The following is a 21507-nucleotide window of genomic DNA, read 5'->3' as shown; positions in this document are numbered from 1 at the left end:
TCATTGGCTGAAAGAAGTGAGGTTACTGTCACGGTTTTCACCATTAAATTCAATGGCAGGAACCGTTCATTGGCTGAGAGGCGTAAGGCTCGCATCGTGAGCATATCGTGTAGTGTGTACGCACCTTAAGTTTAAAGCCAATTAAAATCTAACTGCAAAAATACAATTTCTTTTGTACTTTACACACTGTCCAACACCACACAAGTATTACTGAAATACCAGCATGCATCTGCATTTGACTTGTTAGGAACAAACCAAAAAAAATAAATGAAAGAGAAAATTTGTTACAAGAGTCCTGTAAAACCTAAAATGGTTACACAACTAAGTGGGGAGGAACAATGTTGGTGGCAAATTTAAGGGTATAAAACTTTTAAAGGGAAAGTAGCATGTTATTCCAAATGCACTCTTTGTATGATAGGGAAAGTAGTGGTGAAAACTACCTACGCATTCCTATGGTACCACATGAGCGTGGTGTGATTTTTCTATTGCATGGTGTGTAAAAACAACCGCAGAAACACTACACCTGAAAGAGATGTTTACCTTCCCCCTCAATTAAGGGTAGTGAGACACTGGTGTGACAGGAACCCAGTATGACACCGGACAAAGAGCTGCAGCGTGCCCACTACCCTTTACTGTCTTACGGTGCAGACATGTGATTTACAGAATATAATCTTATCTCTGCACCATTGAATCCCAGCATGTCTTCATTTAAATAGTTGGCAGGTACATGCCAAGGTCATTGTTAAAAGGTTTAATAAGTTGTTTAACTTAAAAAAAAAATAAAAAGATCAGTTTTTCAAACTTTGGAACATCGGTACACCACCATCGGAACATCAAAAACATTGTGACTTTAATTTTGATACCAGTTTCAGGCACCAGGTACACTAAGGGAGTGAGGGGGGAGGTTCATTTTTTTTTCCCAGCAGCTGCTAATCAGCCGCTGGGTGGGGGGGGTCTTGCTTTGCTGACCGATCAGCAGTAATCGGCAGCACAGCAGACACTGAGGAGGGTGCAGGGAAGCAGAGGGTCCCCTCTGAGAACAGCAGCTGCGGGGAGATTTTCTTCCTGCAGCTGCCCTCACTGTTGTTCTGACTGTTCAAAATTTTGCGACCAGATCAGATAAAGAACTGCCTGGTGTGTTCGGAAAATTGCGACCATTCCCAGCAAGTGGTTAAACATTCATTCACTTACTGTTTTCAGCTTTACAATTAGTTTGGATGTGCATTAGGGGACCTGTATAACTAAGCCAGCTCAAGTGTAGGCCTCAGACACTTCCTTACAGTGTAAGGTGCAGAGTCACTAGGATGACATTACAGTATGTGTACCATCTATGGTTCACCTTGAGAAACACATACTTTTCTCGGGTGGGACTTATTCATATTGCACTATATCAGTGTTGGTCATGTCCTGACAAGCCATGCATTACTTTCCTATTCACCACTGTCTTGGGATTTTCCTACCCCAATTTTTTTATCTTTCCAATTAACTGTCTCCTGAAGATCATACACCTCTCTGGTCAGAGAGTCTAGTTTCTGCTGCATACGTTGGTTTTCCTGGAGTTAGAGGAAATAGAAAAAGGACAGAAGAAAGAAAATAGAAAAACACAAACCTAAAGTAGGAAGCTTTAAAATAAACACATACAATTATAGTACAGAAAATATATTTGCAGATGCTCGTAAAACAAACAAGTAAAGAACAATCTACACCTAAAGAAAAAAGTAAATTTGTATAATCACACATGTCCAAGGAAATATTTCCACACATGGTCAGAAAGTAATTTGTTACTGACACCATAGACAGGACACAACCTGGGGACAGGGGAATCGGATACACAATACTTCTGTCATAACACAACCAATCTATGGCCATTGTAATTCATACCTCTATAAATTCATCTCTTTGGCGAATCCCTTCTTTAAGTTCATCTAACTTGTGCTGGAGGATGCTGCAGGAGTGTTTCTGTCTTTCTAGTTCCTAAAGGAGACAAAATACAAAATACATCCTTAGAGATTAGTTTTCCAGTCCACCAACATATAGACAGACAGGATAGGGATTTGGTTTCTTTTTTAGCTACTGAAGTATGTTGCTATGCTTAACTTTGCATGTTTATTTCTGATAGAGCTAAGATACATATAAGCTGGAAAGGTTTATCAAGGGAATCGATTTACGACAGCGGCTGCCCGAAATGGGTGAAAATCCTGATCGTCCCTAAGTTACCTTGACTAAGTATTGACTAACCTAATTCCCTCCCCTAACCCTCCCTTAGGAGTGCCTAACCCTAACCTTCCCCCCAGTGCCTAAACCTAACCCCCCCTTCCCCGCCATGGGGGGGTGCCTAACCTAAGTCCCCCCCGGGGGTGCCTAACCCTAATCCCCCCTTCCCCTAGCCTAAACCTAACCTCCCCGGGAACCCTAAACCTAACCCCCGCACCTGCGGCTATCCGCGCCCGGCATTCCTTCGATCGGGATGCCGGGCGTCGGGCTCCCGGCGTATGTCTAATGACAGGCGCTGGTATATCCACGCCTGTCTTTAGAAACTTGCCGGGATATGACAGTCGGGAAGCCAGCTGTCGGGATTAGGTCCGCCGGCTTCCCGACTGCATACCTTATCAAGGTATAGGGGGCTGATTCTGAGTTAGGAGCAAAGCGAAAGAGAGAAACTTTGCACCTTGGTACAACCATGCTGTACTGCAGGTGTGACAGATGTACACTGTGCAGAGATTTAGATTTGAGAGGGTCGTGTCTTAGCTCAAAAATAAATTGCAGTGTAAAAATAAAGCTGCCCAGCATTTGAGAGTTATATGCAAAATATGTATTTAACCTGCATGCAAAAGATAAATGTATCTGCATCCCTTGTATTGTAACATGGTTTGTTCCAGATACAAAGTTACTTGCTTATTTTGCATTGCTCCCAGCTCAGAATAAGCCCCATAAAGCCATGTGGAACTATTTCAGCAGTTTATCTGAGTTCTGATATTTTTGTGCACATATTTCATGATACAGTTCTTTTACTTTTGTAATAAATTGAATATTTTACATACGCAATTATAATTCTGTTACCGACAGCTCATTTTGTATTCAGCACTCTTTTTCTTCTCTTTTGAGACCGTCTGTCTATACATAACCAATATGTTTCTAACTACAATGCCTCTACCTACCTCACTTATATATTATTGTCCTGGATTGATCAGGGGAAGGTTTGCTAATCTTCGACCTATGACTAAGGGTGAAGCATACACATTAAGCACTTAACTGACACTTTCTTCCCCAACCACCGGTTTTGAAAAATTAGCATTTTTTTTTTTTTTCAAATTGAATCAGTGTTTCGAATATATTTTTAAAAGAGAGGATTCATGGTCTTACCCTGTTAAATCCTTTTCTTCGACAACTTAGGAGGCACAGGGATCACTCTGGGTATTACCTGGAGAGGGAGAATCTGGGCACCAAATAGTTACCAATTTCTTCCTAGCAGCCACCTGGCTCACTCTCCACTATACCCCGCCCCCAGCCAGCAGTAAGTTAGCAAGCCAAGGCAGGAGCGAGGCAAAGAAGAGGGAGAAGGACGAGCGGCACACACACAACACACGTCAGAGAAGTTGTGCGCCAAGAACCGGAATCATAGGAAATAAACCCAGCGCGCCAGGTGTGTCAGGGTGGGCGCCGTGTCCCCTAAGGAGTCGAAGAAAAGGATTTAACAAGGTAAGACCATAAATCCTCTTTTCTTCTTCCTCCACTAGGGGGCACAGGGATCACTCCTGGAGGTCCTAAAGTTGTCCTCCAAAGGGAGAGGACGCTCCTGGGCTGCACTGGGAACCCCCTCTGTAACCGAAGGCATTGGCGGAAGACGCAAAGGTGACCACTGCATAGAAACGAATACAAAAAGTGTGGGCAGATAACCATGTTTCAGCTGGACAAGTTTTACCGTAAAAACGCCACAGCGAGTCCCCACGAAGGCCCCCTGACCTAGTGTAATGAGCAGTAACGACAGGGGCAGTGGATCAGTCACAGAGTGTGGCGAAAAACAAGCAGGCCCATCAGGATAATATGTTCAGAAACGCCCAGCCCCACTTGTGAAAATCATATAGAACCAGAGAGAAACTGAACTCCGGGTCTGTCCAAGGACAAATCACCAGAGAGCCTACATCCGTAGATGCGTCCACCGAGGAGAAGTCCGGAAAGCAGAAAAACCAGATCAACACAACTGTAGGTAGGAGAGGAACCGAGACAATTGTGTAGGAGCCCAAGCGAGACCGCAGAACTGTCCGATCAAAGTAAAAGATCAGAAAATGGTATCGACAACACGAGGCGCTCAAACAGACAACCCCCTGCGCCAAGCAAAGGCCGGGAGTATTACAGCTGTCTCAGTAAACCAATGAATGAGCAAATTGCACCGCAAACTAGGAATAAAGGACTCCTAAGCAAGCCTACTGAAGAGTCCCAAGAACCCCAGAAGGTTCAAAGGAGCCGGCTGGTAAGAACAAAAGGTGATAGTACACAGAGAACACTCTGAAAAAAAGCGTCTGAACTTCAGGTAGGCGCGGAGCAGATGTTGAAGCAAAACAACAGGTCGGAGACCAGCATTCCCTGGAAGAGGGCCAAGGCCCCAATGCGCAAAGAGAGGATTCAACGTAGCTGGAATGAACTGGGGAGGAAGCATCCAGATAAACTCCTAAAGCGTTCCTCTAATTCGGAATTGGGCCGACCGACATGTAGCAGGGTACAAAAAAAGGTCACCAAATGAAACCCCCCTATGTTGTAGGACGGGTGACAAGAGCCACTCTGACAAGTGACACGGGCCAGAATCTGATTGAAGTACAGGCTCATAGACAAAGAATCGACCGTAGAGGAAGACGCAATGACGTGCCGTCTGAAAGGCTGAAGGAGTTGCGTCCTATGATTGCCATGTGGATACTGCCATTGTGCTTCTGGAGTGACCAATAGGGGACCTTCGAGAACTCAAGAGTCGAACCAGAATCACTAAAACTCGTGGTCATGCGAGACACCATAATCATGATGTTCCTCAAGCTCAAGCCCCCAGGATCATATGGCACTGAAAAGTGTAAGAATGTAGAGTCTACGTACCGTAGTGAATGACCTGGCAGCCTAGGAGTCCACTGTTCCAGGAGAGCTGCGGGAAGGAACGCTGCCTACAGAATCCTAAAATGATGCTCCACCCAACTGGGAGAGCAGCTAACCATGTCAAAGGAACTGCAACTGAGAGCACGACATGATGGCTTATGCGGGCAACAAGAGTCACACTGTCGAGCCCAGTCAGGACCGGACGATGCTGGAGGAAATGTAGGACCAGGCAAAGGGTTCTGAAACCATCCAGAATAATAGTAACAGGCTCGCATGAGCCGTCCACCGATCTCGAATACCTAATGACCGGCTACTACCCTCCAGCCATGAAGATGTGCATTGGTGGTGAGAAGGACCCCTGTCCTGTATCCCAAAGGGAATGGAACATGGTGATGGAACTTGCGACTGTCACATGCTGATGTTGTGTAAATCTGTGCACTAGGGCTTTGAGCCACTACAAAAAAGGGGCGACCACTTGTATCCTAAGAAGCAGACTGGACGTATGACATAGGGCTGAAATTTCCCTGTGAAGAGGCAGGGAATGAAACAGCGTGTAACGGCACCCCAACGAAGGGAAGGAGTAGAGAGCCCAAGATCTGCCTGCGAGAGTGTAGGAACACTTGAAGCACATGGAGAATTCGTAGTGGGAATTGAACCCATGACCTCAGTGCTGTGAGGCAGTAATGCTAACCATTACAGCGTCTGTGCTGCCCTGGTAAGGATGTCATAATAGAGAGGACGGTAACCAGAAGACCCTTAGCCTGATGGCAGGGAAGAATACTAACCGAATCTTGGAATGCAGCAAAGTTCTCCCCCAAGGTGAAAATCTTCCAAGTAATTATCCATCCGTAGGACCACCGAAGATCTCCTTGAGATAGATGGATATCCCGGGCCAAATGTAATAGGGTGAGAGTTTAGAAAATGTGAGAGTTTAGCAGTAAACTCTCACATTGGTTGAGTTTTATCTTCAAAATGGGAAAACATCTGAATGAGATTTTAAATCTTGAGAGTTTTTTAAGTCTAAAAAATCATGCAAATTCGCTCTGTTACTTTGTTTTTACATTGGTAAAGTTTAAAAAGTGTCAGAAACTCTCACTTTTCTAAACTGTCACCCTATTACATTTGGTCCCCCGTGACTGAGCCCTGAAGAGCAGGTTGAGAAGAGCTGCCATGACTGTCCTGATCCTCATGAAACACACAAGGGACTAAGGACCTACCGTAATATTGACACTGGAACTGGAAGGTGCTAGTCACTGATTCACCTGGAAATATGTACATAGGCCTCCGATATGTAAAAGGATGCTCTGAAACCCTCTAATCTGAGCGAATGATCGAGCGGAGCAACCCCATGTGGGCCAGAGAATCCTGGAGTCCCCGCTAGTGCCCAGAAAATGAGAATGGGCTTGAAAAACCAGTCCGGCATCTGACCAAAAGAGACTAGCAAGTCACTCGCACCTGCAGAGAAAAGGACCAGGATAATAACCATGGAGGTCCGAGTGGAGCGAATAAAGTCTTCCAGAGGGGAGTGTTTTGGATACCCGCTAAGGTCTAAATGAGTCCCTTATGGACTCAACCCCGGGTTGTACTGGTCTCCAGACAGGAACACTACCCTGTGTCAAAGGTGGGATCTGAACCTACGTCTCCAGAAGACTTAGTGCCATAGACCCTATGGTCGAGTGGAAATCCACCCCAATCTGTGGCAACAGATATGCCCGCTGAAAGGCTGAGTAAGGCTACCTACTTCAGGGCCCAGGGTTAATAGAGAAGGAACTTCTTAATTTAGAAGGTAGACGGCCAGTACAAAAGGCCAACAATGTATGCGGGCACTACCTAGAAATTGTTTCATTCAACCCCGGACCACGAGGACTGTCTCGAAACACAGAAGAGACTCTAAATACCTAGAGTAATGACCGCTCGCCAGAGACTGTCCTGGCCGGCATGCCAGATGTCTGCACTTGAGAGGCTAATATGGCAATGTCAATAACCTCTTAATCAACTAGGTAGTAGTCCGACTGCACTGTCCTGTCGGGCATCGGCCAAGCAGCCTCTAGTCTTCGTGCCCAAGCAAAGCGAGGGATGTACTTTATACTAGATCTTTCTGGGAAGCTATAGAGCTGCTCTAGATAACAGATTTAACAAGAAAAGTAAAAGGGAGACAACCGGGAATCCTTCGCTAGGAGGTCCTTAAGCTTCCTAAAAGAAGAAAGTACCCTTATCCTAACCTCAGCTCTAAGTACCTGGGCTCTAGAGCAGGGGGCTGTATGTGCCAAGGTACAGAAATAATTTGTTCGTCCTTATTGGGTGTTTTTCAGGGCCTGGGAAATCCAGCTTTCTCTAGGATTCCTAACCTGACAGAAGTACACTGGACCTGGATGCAATACCTGGTCAATGCGCGGAGTTGGACAGAACAAGTACCTTTGCCATCTCCCTATTTTAATTGGCCCCCAGATAGGGGACGTATCAGGTAAGAAATTGGTAAGAGTAGATACTACACCTGATCTTGGCCAAAATGCGCTTCCTGCGCTGTAAAGCCTGGATAGGCCTGTACTGAGCCATGAAAGGCAATCAGGAGGCTGAACTGAAAACACTACACAACCACAGGATACATACAGTCAGCCACTCCTGCAAGAAGTAAGTAAAGGAGTGTTGCATCTACAAGACTTGACGGCAGGTGTGACCCCTCCTTGAAGGAAGGAGACCTGCGTATTAGGCCGCAAGACCATGTTTTAACTGGTCGAGATTTGCAAACTGGTAAGTAAACATCCACATTACCGTAATTTGTAGTCTTTTACAGCTTCCTTGACTGGTACACTCAGTCTCAGCGTAGCATTGAAACACGGGCCCGAGGGATTCCTCTGCCATCGTGGTTTCAGCACACAGAGATCTGTGGAGAAAGTATATTATTACACAGCTACCGAAAAAAAGGTTCAATAGCTACTTAAAACATGAGCACCCACCTCCCTGGGTGCTTCAACCTTGGAACCCGTTTAAAGCAATCCAATGGAATTTCCGCCCACACTAAAGTTATAAAAAACAGTGATGTGTATAAGGGGTTGTGCCGTGAATGAGAAAGCACCACAAATAGAGAAATAAGTGGGACTAGGGAAAAAAATAAAAATAAATAATAATTCAGGTCATGTAAAGCAGTGTCAGAAACGCAAACATTTGTTTGTAAATGCTATATCTGGGGCACAAACCCAGTACAGCAGATTACAGTCACACGCCTTACACATGTAGCCATTTTTCCCTGTCTTTATTGATGTACTTTGAAATAAACACATTCATACATAGAAATATGTTCAAATATAAAGTACCTCAATTCAATGCACAAAAGCAATGGGCAATAACAGTGCTCAACAAACCAGTTCGTAGAGAGCAGAAAGGAGTTAAATGTATACCAGGCTAGTTATAGCAAGGTACACATGGAGACAGAAGCCCATACTCTGGAACCTGCTGAAGCATGCATTTATAAAATGGCTACCAAGCATAATTCAATAGGAGGTGAAGAGAGTGAGGAGGAAGCACCCTGAGACAGGCTGCCTGCGAAAGAGAGCACGCCCAGAGAGCGCGCCCAGGGGTGGGGAAGGGGCTAACAGAAAGAGCCCGTCTCCCCCTATGGTGTGGATCCCAGGGACATGGTCATTATCGCTAGCATGCGGTGTCCTGTTCCCCCGTTCCCTGGTGGTCTAGTGTATGGATTGGAGACACCCGGAACCTTCACTACCAACAACGCCTGTGAATAGCCACGAGAATGCGGCTCTTGCAAGCAGGGAGCCACTCCTACCTTGTCCCCGATAGCGTCCGGCTGCCGGCTCCGGGAGCAGTGTGTGCAGAGTCCTGGAGACCCACGGCGGAAGTCAACGACCCAGTCGCCGGTGCTGCCGGCGCTGGGGTCGTTGGAGCAGCGGTGATGGTGTCCTATAGGACGCCTTTCACTGCCAACTAAATTAAAAGATATTAAAAAAATAAAATAACAGTAACAGGGGGCCACTTTAAAGCAGCCCCACAAACAGGTGCCTGTTCCTGCTCGGCACCAAACTAAAAACTGCTGGCCAGTGGCTGGGTATAGTGGAGAGGGAGCCAGGTGGCTTCTGGGAGGAAATCAGTAACTATTTCGTGCCCAGATTCTCCCTCTCCAGAGTGATCCCTGTACCCCTAGTGGAAAAAGAAGAAATATATTTAACTATTTACATTTTTAAAAAAAAGGATATTTAGGGGGTGTATAATCACCCCCCACGTCCACAGGCCCCCATTGTAAAACCACCTTGCATCCACATTTAGAAATAGCCCCCTCCCGCAGTGGCAAAAGTTTCCAAGCATTATCACAGCTCACCGCCCCCCCCCCCCCCCCCCCCCCAGTGGATTAGATCCCAGTGGTTAAGCCGCAAACCCTCCACCCGAGTTGTCAGTGAGCCCCCACTGTATTAGCGCCCCCTCCTCATGTGTCACTGTGTTTGTAATTCTTTATGTTTAATATATTCCCACCTCCCAGCCAAAAAACCTCAGTGGAGCGCGCTACATGCAACTCCGAGGGGACCAATCAGTCCCCTCTGAGCAGAAAGTAGCAGAGGGGCTGATGATCACACGTCAGCCCCTCTGTATGTGCAGAGATCGGTGATTAGAGGAGAACCTCAGCTGGCCTCCAGTCACTCTCAAGCTTGCTGAGCAGAGAAAACATAAGGAAAATTTTTATTTTAAGGTAAAAATGTTGGGACACAGTGCAGAACCTATGGAACACCCCTCCCAATGAATAATCATGCACTTAGAGGTGTTTAAATAGCATCATTTGGTCAATCAAGATGCCAAGCGGTTCTTATCTGCCGTCAAATTCTCTGTTTTTATGTAATTACTGGAGAAGAAAAACACTTCCTTGCTATCAGGTTTCCACCATTAATATAAAGTGCAAAAATCAGGCATTTGATACCTCCAGTATTTTCCTTATGGCCACTAACAGTTTTCTCTATGGTCCTGCTATCAGTTGTCACTTTTTTGGGGTCCAGGGTGGTTTCCCCACTTTTTCATGCACTTCTCCCAGGTCGCATTTTGTAAAAAGGTCATGCAACCTTGCAGCAACTACCGCAAATTGGCATTTCCAATTGGATCTCGCATTTCTCTGGAATGAGCATTTGTGCAATGTATGAGAGTTTCATAAAACAAAAAACCCCTATGAATTTTATAAAGCAGATACATGTTTTAATGTTGCTGTCAAATGTACTTTATGCTCACTGCATTTTAATTGAACAGACTGAAAACTGCAAGACTGCTTTAAGTTTTGCTACAAAGCATCATAGCTCTTGAACATCAGTGTATTCGGTTAATGCACTGTATATCAAAACAGTTAGTAATTTCTGCAGTTATAAAGATATTGTTAAAAAAAAACTAATTCCAAAATACCTTTGTCTTATCTTCATTTTCTCTATGATACTCTGCCATCTGTTCCTCCATTTCCTCAATGACGTCTTTTAGTGTATCTACTTGATATACAAGATTGCTTTTTTCATTATCAAGCTGAGCATTGGACACCATGGCTTTCTTATACTTGTCCTCCACTTCTGCTAAAGAGTCCTGTGCAATTGAGCAGTGTAAATATTAGGCCAGGAAACAGACAGTTCATGTAAACTCTACTGTAGTAATCCATTTAGGTCTGTTTCTGTCTGGGATTCTGCAAAGTAATTGGTGGAAGGCAGAACAGACATACAGAGAGGGTAAACACAGAGGCATGCAGTGATCATTCAGGGTAAGAGGACATGTCAATTGCATTTTAGTGACTATGTAAAAGGACATACCTGTTAATGGTTTAGTAAAAGAACAAAAAAAAACATCTATTGTACAGCAAATATTTTACCATTTGAGAGCTTGGTTAAAAAAAAAACCCTATATACTATAGACATAGGTCAACAAATCTATTTAATTACTTGCACCATAAACTGGAAATTTTAAAATTGTATTTGAAACTAGGCCTATATTCTTTTCAAATACTGAAAAAGTGAAGATTTTGAAAAAAACAAACAAACAAACCCTAAATTTAAATGAACTTCCCAATACATCAATATAAAACTTCTAAAAGAATAAACATTACTTAAGGGAAGGTTAAATGACTAAAGAGGGTAAAAATTCCAAGTGGGGAATTGTTCTAGCTCACACCTCAAGCAAAATACAAGCACCATGTACTGTAATGGCTGGAATCCTGCGTAGCTGCAGAACATCATGTGAGGTCACACTGAATTGAATCTGTCCCTAAGTGATGCGCAGCTAAGTACATCATCATAGCATACGGTACAGTAACACTGTAAATTTTCCTGTGCACCTCTACGGGCTGTGAAGGAAAGTTAGCGATGCTACAGAACAGAAGTGCCTTCTCCTGACCGTTCAAGGGGCACTTTGTGGTCAATGCGTATATTTGAATACCTCCCTAAATATCTCTGTTATGGTGTAACCTGTATATAAATACTATTATCTAAATACCTTTAGAGGTAATGAACTTCTCCACTCACCTTCCATAAATGGTACTATTAAAACATCTATAAATGTTGCTATTAATACATTAAAACAAATATGCAGCTTGTTTGATGTCTACCCAATGATGTTAGTAAGCAGATCAAAGCCTGGTATAAATAAAACATTTACAATTTAAGGCCAGTGTAAGGAGAGAGAACAAAGAAGTCTATACTCAGTGTAGGTGATGTCAAACGGCAATAGCTGAGTAATTTTTCTTTAGTAACAGGTGAGTATGGCTCCCCCTTTCACTTTCAGTATGTCGGTATTAGAACGATTGAGTGTTACAAACGTTAGCGCTTTTCTGGCTGGAATTCCCCTCCCTCCAGCTCTCGCATAATCCTTTATGCATTCGTAGGCAGTCTGAGTAGCGAACTCTTGGTTACTTTCATATTTCTTCTTTGGCTAATTTGTTATATGCTTATTTCCTACAGCAAATATTGTAATGGCTTAAAATGTTGGATTCAGGAGCCCACATCTCTAATAGTCACTTTTACAGTAATATCTGCTGTGCCAGATGAGCGTGAAGCAACAGATTTATTGTCAAATTATTACCATCTCAAATAGAAACTACCAAAATTACATTATTTGGAAAGCAGAATTAAACATTTGGGGCCTGATTCAGAGCTGGGAGTAAAGCAAAAATGAGCAAGTACCTGTGCACCTGACCAAACCATGTTACATTGCAAGGGGTGCGAGTACATTTATAGTTTTGCATGCAGGGTAAATACTGGCTGATTTTGCATGTAGCCCACACATGCTGGACAGATTTATTTACACACTGTAATTTAGATTACAGTTTGGACACTCCCCTTCAAAATCTACCCCCCTCCTGCAGTGCAGCTTGGTATTATCCAGGTGCAGTGCTACTTGTTGTTTTCTGCTTTACTCACGAGTCAGAATAAAGCCTTTGGTGTCCCACATCGTCTAGGTGTCTGAACTGAAAAATGATTCAGTGCTAGAAAGCAAATCTGAAATTAAAATGCCATAAAATGTATGTTACAGTTAACCAAAATAATGGAAAAAAAAGATAATAGTGTAATACATAAGTCTACATTGTTGCATGCTTTGAAGTGACTTTTTTGTATTACAAGTTAGTTAAGCCCTGAGCAGTCTGTTAGAGAGCAGAAAATATAATGTGCTCCATTTGGCAGTCCAGGAAGCATGCTTGGGAATGGGCAGCAAAAGGACTGGGACCCTGATACCTTTAGTTCTTTTAGTCCCTGCATGTATCTCCCTTCTACATCTTGAATCTGGTCCTTAAGATCATAGATATCCTGCAGGAGATAGGCAATGAACCATGCTATCAAGCTGTAACAAGCTTTAACTACAGAAGTCAAATGATTGTTAAAAACAAAGATGAAAAGAAATGGCATAATACAAATACATTCGTTCCTGTGAAAAAATTAACCAACAGTTAAATGTGCTGTGTACACTAAATTTGTCATATATGTTTCTTTGGAAAAAGGTTGAAGTTTCCAGTATTTTCCAGTATGTAAACAATTAGGGAGGTTTTCAGGTAATTCAGAAATACAGATGGCAAGAAATCTGCACATACTGCAAGATATATAATGTGGGAGTCCTGCAAGTTACATGGTTAAACCATTCATCCCAGAGGATCCAGATAATATATATAAAAAACAAAAAACAATATTTACATGCAGTTAAACAAGATTTACATTTTTTTTCTATTATGAAAACCAACATGTAGAATTTGGCTTTTTGCTCTTTTGTAAAGTGTCTATTGCTGCAGAAGCAGGAACCACAAAGGAAGGAATCCAATTAGCCCCCGCAGCTAATTACCCCCACCCGGATATTCAACAATCAGGGTTTACCGTGCACATTAAACTACAGAGGTGAGAAAAGGCACCCTCTGGGAGTTAATGCGCAGGGAAACCCATTCATTTTGCAGTATAATAATAAAATACAGATATGTTCTCATACATTGAGTGTCTGTATACTATACAGCGCGAGACGCCTGGTGCGACTGAGACGCTATGAGATCAGTGGCATACTGTATTTTTCTTACATTTTGTGTCTTAGTCACATTGCAGTTGCAGCAAAAAGCTGCTCACAGTGTACTGGACACGCCTGGCTGCGACTTGAGGAAAAGCTGCGTCTGCTCACATCAGATCCCATTTAACACAGAATCAGATAGTTGCACACAGATGTACAAATGTTGCTAACCCTGGTGGTCTATGTAAGTTAGCAAAGCAGGGTTGTCGTGTCCAGTTTTATTCGTGCAAATAAAATGCACAATTTGGGCAAAAAAAAATGCCGAGAGGGGTTATTTAGCTCCCCTGAAGCCACAGTATAAAAAGGACAGATCTTAAATTTCTAAGAGATGCCCTACTCAAAAACTATGGCTTGCTAGCAAGGGCAAGCAAGTATTCTATCATTGTCACAATAATCTGACCACATAGGGTACTGTTATTTTGCAATTGAAGGCTTATTTAATTTGCAGTGCTAATATTAACCCCTTAATGTGGCATGGCATTATATTTTGCGGTACCATTTTAAATGAGGATACTTGTTAAAGTAAGATTAAAAATGAGGGTCACATACTCCCCATATGCTTTGCCCTCAACGGATCACCATTTTCACTGACAGCCAGGTGTACAATGTTGGGGCAAGGAAGCATGCAATGGTCCCCTGTTTTTAATGCTGTGCACACAGCATAAGGTGCTTCTACAGTCATTAGAGGGTGAGCATTCACAAGGTCTACAGAGATAGTGCAGAGCAGATGGCCCTCTTACTGTGCAAAGCAATGAGCAGGCGCACCATGGTCGGCTACCCGAGCATGGAAAAAAGAGCTTGGACCTTCACCTGACAGCAAATCCAGGTAAATTGATCTTTCTAAATGAATAAGCCTGTTGTAGAAGTTTATGCATGCTAAGGTACGTTAGCTTCAATTATCTTACCCTTAATTCACTCAGAGAAGCATCTGGATCCAATAAACTACTTGCATCTCCACTACCTCTCCGAGAAGATGATCCACTCAGAGGTGTAAAGGTTCCTGGAAGCCCAGAGGTTGCATTCCGAGATGATGGCTTAAATGATAATAGAAAATTAATGAATATATAATATGAATACAAAAGATACTTAATATAAAAGATGTCTAGTTTACTTTCCACCACAAAAAGGAGTTATGGTAAAACTTACCTTTGTTAACTATCTTTTTTCGAAGTCCATAGGGTCCACAGGGGAGAAAATGGGATGTAGGAGGGACTTGGATGACTGGACAACAACAGCAAAGCTTTTCAATCCCAGGATGCTCCGGTCCTTCCCTCTATACCCTGCCCACAGCCTGAGGGCAACTCAGCTTTGTCAACAAGCCAAAGGCAGGAACAGGATAGGAGAGAAGGAAGACTGGTACACTGAAGAATCACACTCTCACACAGAGAAGGAAACAAGTGACCAAGAGAAGAAACACTTTAGAAGCCAGGAGTGTCAGGACAGGTGCCCTGTGGACCTCGAAGAAAAAGTTAACAAGGGAAAGTTTTACCATAAAACTCCTTCTTCAGGGTCCATAGGGCTCCACAGGGGAAACAATGGTGATGTCCCAAAGCAGCTGTTCACAGGTGGGAACACTCCTGAGCTTAGAGGAGTACCCTGCGCCCAAAAGAAGCATACTGAGAGGCAAGTGTATCAAAGGCATACAACACAAGAAAGGTGTGGACAGTAGACCAAGTTGCAGAGTTGTTCAGCAGAGGCACCTCGCCGGGCTGCCCATGAGGGACTCACAGAGTGAGAAGAATGAGCAGATACTGTATTTGGCACAGGAAGGCCTGTCTGCGCGTAAGCCTGCAAGATAGTCATGCGAATCCATCTGGACAGAGTTTGTTTGTTAGCCCCTCTATCTCTTCCTATGGAATCCGTAAAGGATGAAAGGGAGTCTGATTTCCTGATGGAAATAGTACGGTCCACATAGATCTTTAGAGCACGGACCACATCCAAGGAGGCCTCACCTGCTGAGAGGTCTGGTGATGTAAAGGCCGGAACCACAGTTTCCTCATTAGTATGGAAATGAGAAGCCACTTTGGGAAGAAAACCCAGGCACATTTTAAGAACAGCCCTGTCCTGATGAAAGATTAAAAAGGGGGAGCTACATAAAAGCGCCACTAAATCTGAGAACCTACTAGCAGATGCTATAGCCAGAATAAACAGAGTCTTCGCATTGAGCCATTTGACATCCACTGATTTCAAGGGTTCAAATGGAGGTTCCTGAAGTGCGTGGAGCACCACTGAAAAATCCCAGAGAGCGACAGGAGGGACAAAGGGTGGTTGTATATATAGCACACCCTGCAGAAAGGTGTGAACATCTGATAGAGGAGCAATTCTTCGCCGAAACCAGATAGACCAGAGACGTGCACTTTCAGAGAAGCTAGGCGGAGGCCAAGATCCAATCCAGCCTGAAGAAAGGCAAGTATTCGAGAAACCTTAAAAACCTGAAGGTCATAGTTTCTAGGGGCACACCACTGGAAATATGTATGCCAAACCTGGTAATAAATCCTGGCAGAGGCTGGATTATGAACTCTGATCATGGTCTAGACCACAAGGCCTGAAAATCCTTAGACCTTAGAAAGAATGTCTCAAGAGCCAAGCCGTTAAAGACAGGCAGGCCAGGTCCAGATGTAGACAGGGACCCTGAGAAAACAGGTCTAGTCGTAGAGGAAGTTGTAGAGTAACATCTATGGAGAGACTTTGTAGGTTGGAGTACCAATGGCATATGGGCCAAGCCGGAGCTATCAACAGGACTGTGCCCCCTTACTATTTGAACTTCCAAAGAACTCAAGGAAGAAGGGATATTGGAGGGAAGACGTACGCCAAATGGAAGATCCACTTCACAAATAACGTGTCTTCAAAGCCCGCGTTGGGGTCCCTTGTCCTGGCTCCATACACTGGAAGTTTGTGGTTGTGTCTCAAGGCCATGAGATCCACATGTGGTAGACCCCATCTGTCCACTAGAAGCTGAAAGACTTCTGGGTGCAGAGACCACTCTACGGCATGCACGTCGTGACGGCTTAGAAAATCTGCTTCCCAATTGAGAATCCCTGGGATGAACACTGCAGACATGGCTGGGAGATGGCGTTCGGCCCAAGTGAGAATGCGGGACACTTCTGCCATTGCTGCTCGACTTCGAGTGCCTCCCTGGTGATTGAGGTAGGCCGCTGCCGAGGCGTTGTCGGACTGTACTTGTACTGGCCTGCTCTGAAGGACATCCTGAGCCAGAGTGAGAGCTCTGTAGATGGTTCAGAGTTCTAAGACGTTGATTGGTAAGACTGCCTCGGGCTTAGTCTGGTGGTCCTGGAAGGAGTGCTGGCCGGTCACCGCGCCCCACTCTCGGAGGCTTGCGTCCGTGGTTAAGATTACCCAGTTCAGGATCCAAAAGGGTCGACCCATGTCTAAGTGGGACATCTACAGCGACCAGGCCAGAGACAGGCGAAACGCTGGGGATTGACTCATCATCTGTGATCTGAGCAGATGAGGTAGCCCATTCCACCTGGAGAGGATCAGGTGCTGTAGAGGCCTGGAGTGAAACTGAGCGAACTCCACCATGTCGAAGGTGGACACCATGGATCCCAGGGTCTGCATTGCAGAGTGAATTGACACTCGGCGACTGTGTAGTACTCTGCGTACCCTGCAATACCGAGATTTTCTTCACCTGTTAGGAAGATTCTCTGGATCCGAGAGTCACCAGATGTACCATTCTTTGAGATGGTGTCAAGGAAGACTTTTTCCAGTTGATCAGCCAACCGTGCGTTTCTGGGGAGCTGGCCAACAGTAAGAGGTCATCTAGATATGGGAAGACGAAGAGAGGCCGCCACAACTGCCATGATCTTAGTAAAGACCCGAGGAGCTGTTGAAAGGCCAAAGGGCAGAGCCTGAAATTGGTAATGTTGCTGTTGTATAGCAAACCGGATATTGTTGATGAGAAGGCGCTATAGGTACATGTAGGTAAGCGTCCTGAATGTCCAGTGATACCATAAAGTCACCAGGCTCCATAGCCAGGATAATAGAGCAGAAGGTTTCCATCCGAAATCTGGGCAACCTGATAAACTTGTTCAGAGACTTGAGGTTTAGAATAGGCCGATGCGGCCTGTTGGGTTTCTGAACTAAGAAAAGGGTAGAATAATAGCCCTTCCCTTGCTACGCGGAGGGGACCGGAAATATTACTCCTGAGAGTAGTAGGGACTGAATGGCTTTTTGGATCAGCAGGGCCTTGCCTGAGTCCACTGGAGGGCCTGTGCAAAAGAACTGCTGGGGGGGGTGACCACCTCAGGAAAGATAGGGCATATCTGTGGGAGACACTTCTCTTACCCAAGCGTCTGTTGTAGTCTGGGGCCAGCATTGGGCATATTGAAGCAGTCGGCCTCCCAGCCAGGGAGAGGCCCATCCAGTCAGACAGAGGGCTTGTCCTCAGATTTGGTAGGTGGACGTCTAGTGGCCCAGGTCTGCTTGGTCCTAGGCTAGGAGGCCTTAGTTGATGCCTGATGCCTTGAAAAGGACTGGCTTTTTGTTTTCTTTCAGGACGAAAGGATGACTTCCGAGACTTTGCACTATATGCAGAGGGCAGGAATGCCTTCTTAGAAGCTGCTAAGGTAGTCGCAATTTTGTCCAACTCTGGACCAAACAGGTAATCTCCTGAATAAGGCAGAGACTCCAGACCCTTTTTAGAGTCCGCATCTGCCAAATGAGAGGAGCCAAACAATACGACGGGCTACTACCGAAGTGGCAGATGCTTTGGAGGCTAGGAGAGCCGTATCCATAGCTGCTTCAACCAAATAGGAGGCTGCATCTCTAATGTGAGATATGTAGGACAGCTTGTGTCTCAAAGCATCAGAGGGAAATGAACCTTCTAGGGCCTCAGCTCAACTATCAATGGCCTTTTGCCACCCAGGCCGTAGCCCTAGCAGAACGAGTAATAGCTCCTGAAAGAGTATATAGGCTTTAGACAAGCCTCAATCCTTCTATCCGTAGTCTATTTCAAGGAGGTTGCAGTATGGATAGGTAAGGTAGCATTTTTGACTCAGCATGTCACATGGGAATCCACAACTGGGGGAACTTCCCATTTAATGCAATCAGTAGCGGGAAGAGGGTAAAGGGAGCTGAAATCTTTTAGTAGGCATAGTCCACGCCTCAGTCATATGATCAGATAGCTGATCGGAGTGAGGGGATTCGGGTAAAATCAAAGTTTGTCGCTTAAAAGCTGGCTGCTTTGTCTTAGGGACAAGTTTTGTTTTTCTACTATTTGAAGAATAAATTATATGACTCTTACAAGTGCAGGTATATTCAATTTAGAGGGGAGCTCCTCATCTCCTGAAGGGGAGTGAGGTAGGTCTTCGTTTTCTGCCTCCCCAGATGATAAATCAGAATCTGATAGCTGGGTGGACTAGGAAGATAACAGCACGCTTAGTAGATATACTAGTTAAGGGTCTCTTTTTTTGCAGCATTTGCTGAATAGCTGTAGAGGTCTCTGCCAGACTCTGCACTGAACTAGAAAGCACATCTACCCATGGGGGAGGCAAAGGATTTGCAGGAAGTACCTGCTGTGGCCATCCCATAGGGGGAGCTATCACAGTGACCGTTATATGGTCCACAATTTTTACCAACACCTGTGAAAAGGTAGTCCAAAAGGAGTACTGAAGAGAGGATATCGGCGCTGATGTGCTCAGGGAAGTATAACAAGATGTACACAGACCATCCTGAATGAGGTCCTCTGAAGTTAAGCCTGCTGAGCATGACTTACAAGACACCACAGTGGGGGGACTGGGCTGCTGGTCATTCTTGCATCTGCCTGACATGGCTGTAAGAATAATATAATACACAATCTGACACAGTTCAGCAAACAACCCAGATGTATGTGCAATATGGCACAGTGTAGTGCGCAACAGCGATATGTAGTATGTGATAGCCCTCACAAATATATGGAGATGTGAGGTACAATGAACCCCTTATACTTCAGTAAGCTAGGGTTATGTCGCAAGAAAGGGAAAGGTAAAAGCTGACAGTCATATGAAAAAGAAAACAGACAGCAGCGCTATCATAAGTCACATACAATGCAGAAAACACAATATAACTGCAGTGGGCACTAAAATCAACTACACAGAACGCAGTGGCAGGTAGGCTAAAGTGTTGTATAACCTGGCCCTTTGGAGAGGTATACAGGGAGACAGGACCCCTGTTCCCAGAGACCTGAATGCAGAAAATGGCTGCCGAGAGTCTCTGAGGGGGCAGAGGGTGTGGGAGGAGTAGCTCAGGAGGCAGCAAGACCGAAGTGGAATGGCGCCCTAGTTGGGGGAGGGGCCGCAGGGAGAGCGCCTTGCCCCTGTGCTGACTTCAACCACTGGGTCCCCTGGCCCTACAAAATGCCCAGCGCCAGTAGTATATATGTCCTGGTGGTCTAGTGGAGTCCCGGACGAACCGGTATCCATGTCAGCACCTCCGTTCTGTCTCCCAAGATCGGAGGTAAGACTGCATATACACGTGGATCCCCGCGAGCGGGGTTCCGCCTTACCTGTCCCCTTGTTCCCGGCTGCAGTCTGGGGTTCAGGGAGCCTCTGCTAGCTAGGTTCCCCACAGAGCCCCGCCGAGGGTACCTAGCCGAGGGCTGGTGTCACGGCGCTGCGGAGGGGTGAAGGAGCAGCAGTGCAGACGTCCCATGGACTGTCTCGTGCTGCTGCTCATAGTAGATAAATATTAAAATAAATAAAATCATGAAAGTAAGCCTGGGCTGTTAAGCAGCCCTCTGTTAAAAAGGTAGACCAGCTCCTGCCGGACACCAACGAAACAGAGTTGCCCTAAGGCGGTGTGTGGTGTATAGGGGGAAGGGCTGGAGAATCCTGGGATTGAAAAGCTTTGCTATTGGTATCCGATCCTCCAGGTCCCTCCTACACCTCATTGTCTCCCCTGTGGAGCCCTATGGACCCTGAAGAAGAAACATAAAATATTTTCCAAGCAAAGTCCTCCATGGTAACAGTAAACATAAGATCAGTATACTATAAACATATTTAAATAAATGCTTTCATGGGACACAAGATACCTAATGCATGCCTGTCTACTCTTATGGAATGTCAGGGACACTTCTGAATTTCACAGAGTTCTCTCAGACTCATTGAAGAGTATGTCACACTCCTGAATCCTCCCCACTTCCCTAGTGAAGTGTGAGGGTATGGGACCTTGATGACATAATTTGCCATGAATCACTAGCCTGTTCCAGGCTGCACAATGTTGCCAACTACTTCATTGTGCAGCAGAGTGGGGCCATCATGTAGCCTGCAGTATGAATTCTCTTTGAAAGGCACATACAGTAGGTCCCATTTGTGTATGCAGCTAATAAACCTACCCTGTGTTTAGCCTGAGGGAGGACAACCTGAGGAAAGCCACACAAACATTAAGGATTACAAACTGCACATAGACAGGGCCATGTTTGAAATCAAACCTATTGAGGCAGCATAACATTTTTAGCACTATAAAAGACGTAGCACTACCCAACTTAACTATGTGCAAAAATGCATTAATCACTTAACTGGCACGGTCACATGGGATGCGACCACAGCTAGATGGGCTCTCTTTGACACGGTCGTATTTCAAGTGACCATGCTGTCCTGCTGCGTTTCCCAGTATAATAAATGATTATCAGTTCTATCTTGGAACTTCTTGTTGACTTTGTAACGTTCAATTACAATAAAATTGAAGGCTATTCAAACATGTATTATTACATCTTTATCTGACCATCTTGCAAGGGAAACAATTTCTAAAGATTAAATTTTTGTATATTTTCGGGTTGCTAAATTTATATGAAAACATTATTGTACACAACACTTTAAAATATACTGCAGTAGAAACCGCTCTTTGATGATGTCATACACTCCTTCACTCTGAGGATAAAATGTTTAAATAGAAGTACAATGCCAAGAATTTGAGGGAGGG

At 44.8% G+C, this 21507-nt stretch overlaps 1 protein-coding gene and 1 non-coding gene across 9 annotated transcripts in view; both read right to left on the bottom strand.

The window, feature by feature from the left end:
* The window catches only part of LRRFIP2 (LRR binding FLII interacting protein 2), a 137236-nt gene that overhangs the window by 34839 nt on the left and 80890 nt on the right, over positions 1–21507 (bottom strand). For 3 of the 8 annotated variants that reach the window (XM_088464165.1, XM_088464171.1, XM_088464195.1), the window contains 5 exons: positions 14496–14624; positions 12780–12851; positions 10474–10644; positions 1882–1974; positions 1461–1553 (listed from right to left, as the gene is read on the bottom strand). In XM_088464165.1, coding sequence (XP_088320291.1) covers positions 1461–1553; positions 1882–1974; positions 10474–10644; positions 12780–12851; positions 14496–14624 — 558 coding nt within the window. The remainder of the gene's footprint in view (positions 1–1460; positions 1554–1881; positions 1975–10473; positions 10645–12779; positions 12852–14495; positions 14625–21507) is intronic. The other 5 variants (XM_088464191.1, XM_088464209.1, XM_088464181.1 and 2 more) reach the window with 3 other exon arrangements.
* Positions 7432–7623, bottom strand: LOC148535209 (U2 spliceosomal RNA). The gene has a single exon (XR_015875994.1). It is a non-coding gene; the product is annotated as a U2 spliceosomal RNA (small nuclear RNA).

This window comes from Taudactylus pleione, unplaced genomic scaffold (genome assembly GCF_031769625.1).
Source record: "Taudactylus pleione unplaced genomic scaffold, aTauple2 ptg000054l, whole genome shotgun sequence".
Classification (NCBI taxonomy): domain Eukaryota; kingdom Metazoa; phylum Chordata; class Amphibia; order Anura; family Myobatrachidae; genus Taudactylus; species Taudactylus pleione.
This window is presented reverse-complemented; position numbering and strand designations above follow the sequence as displayed.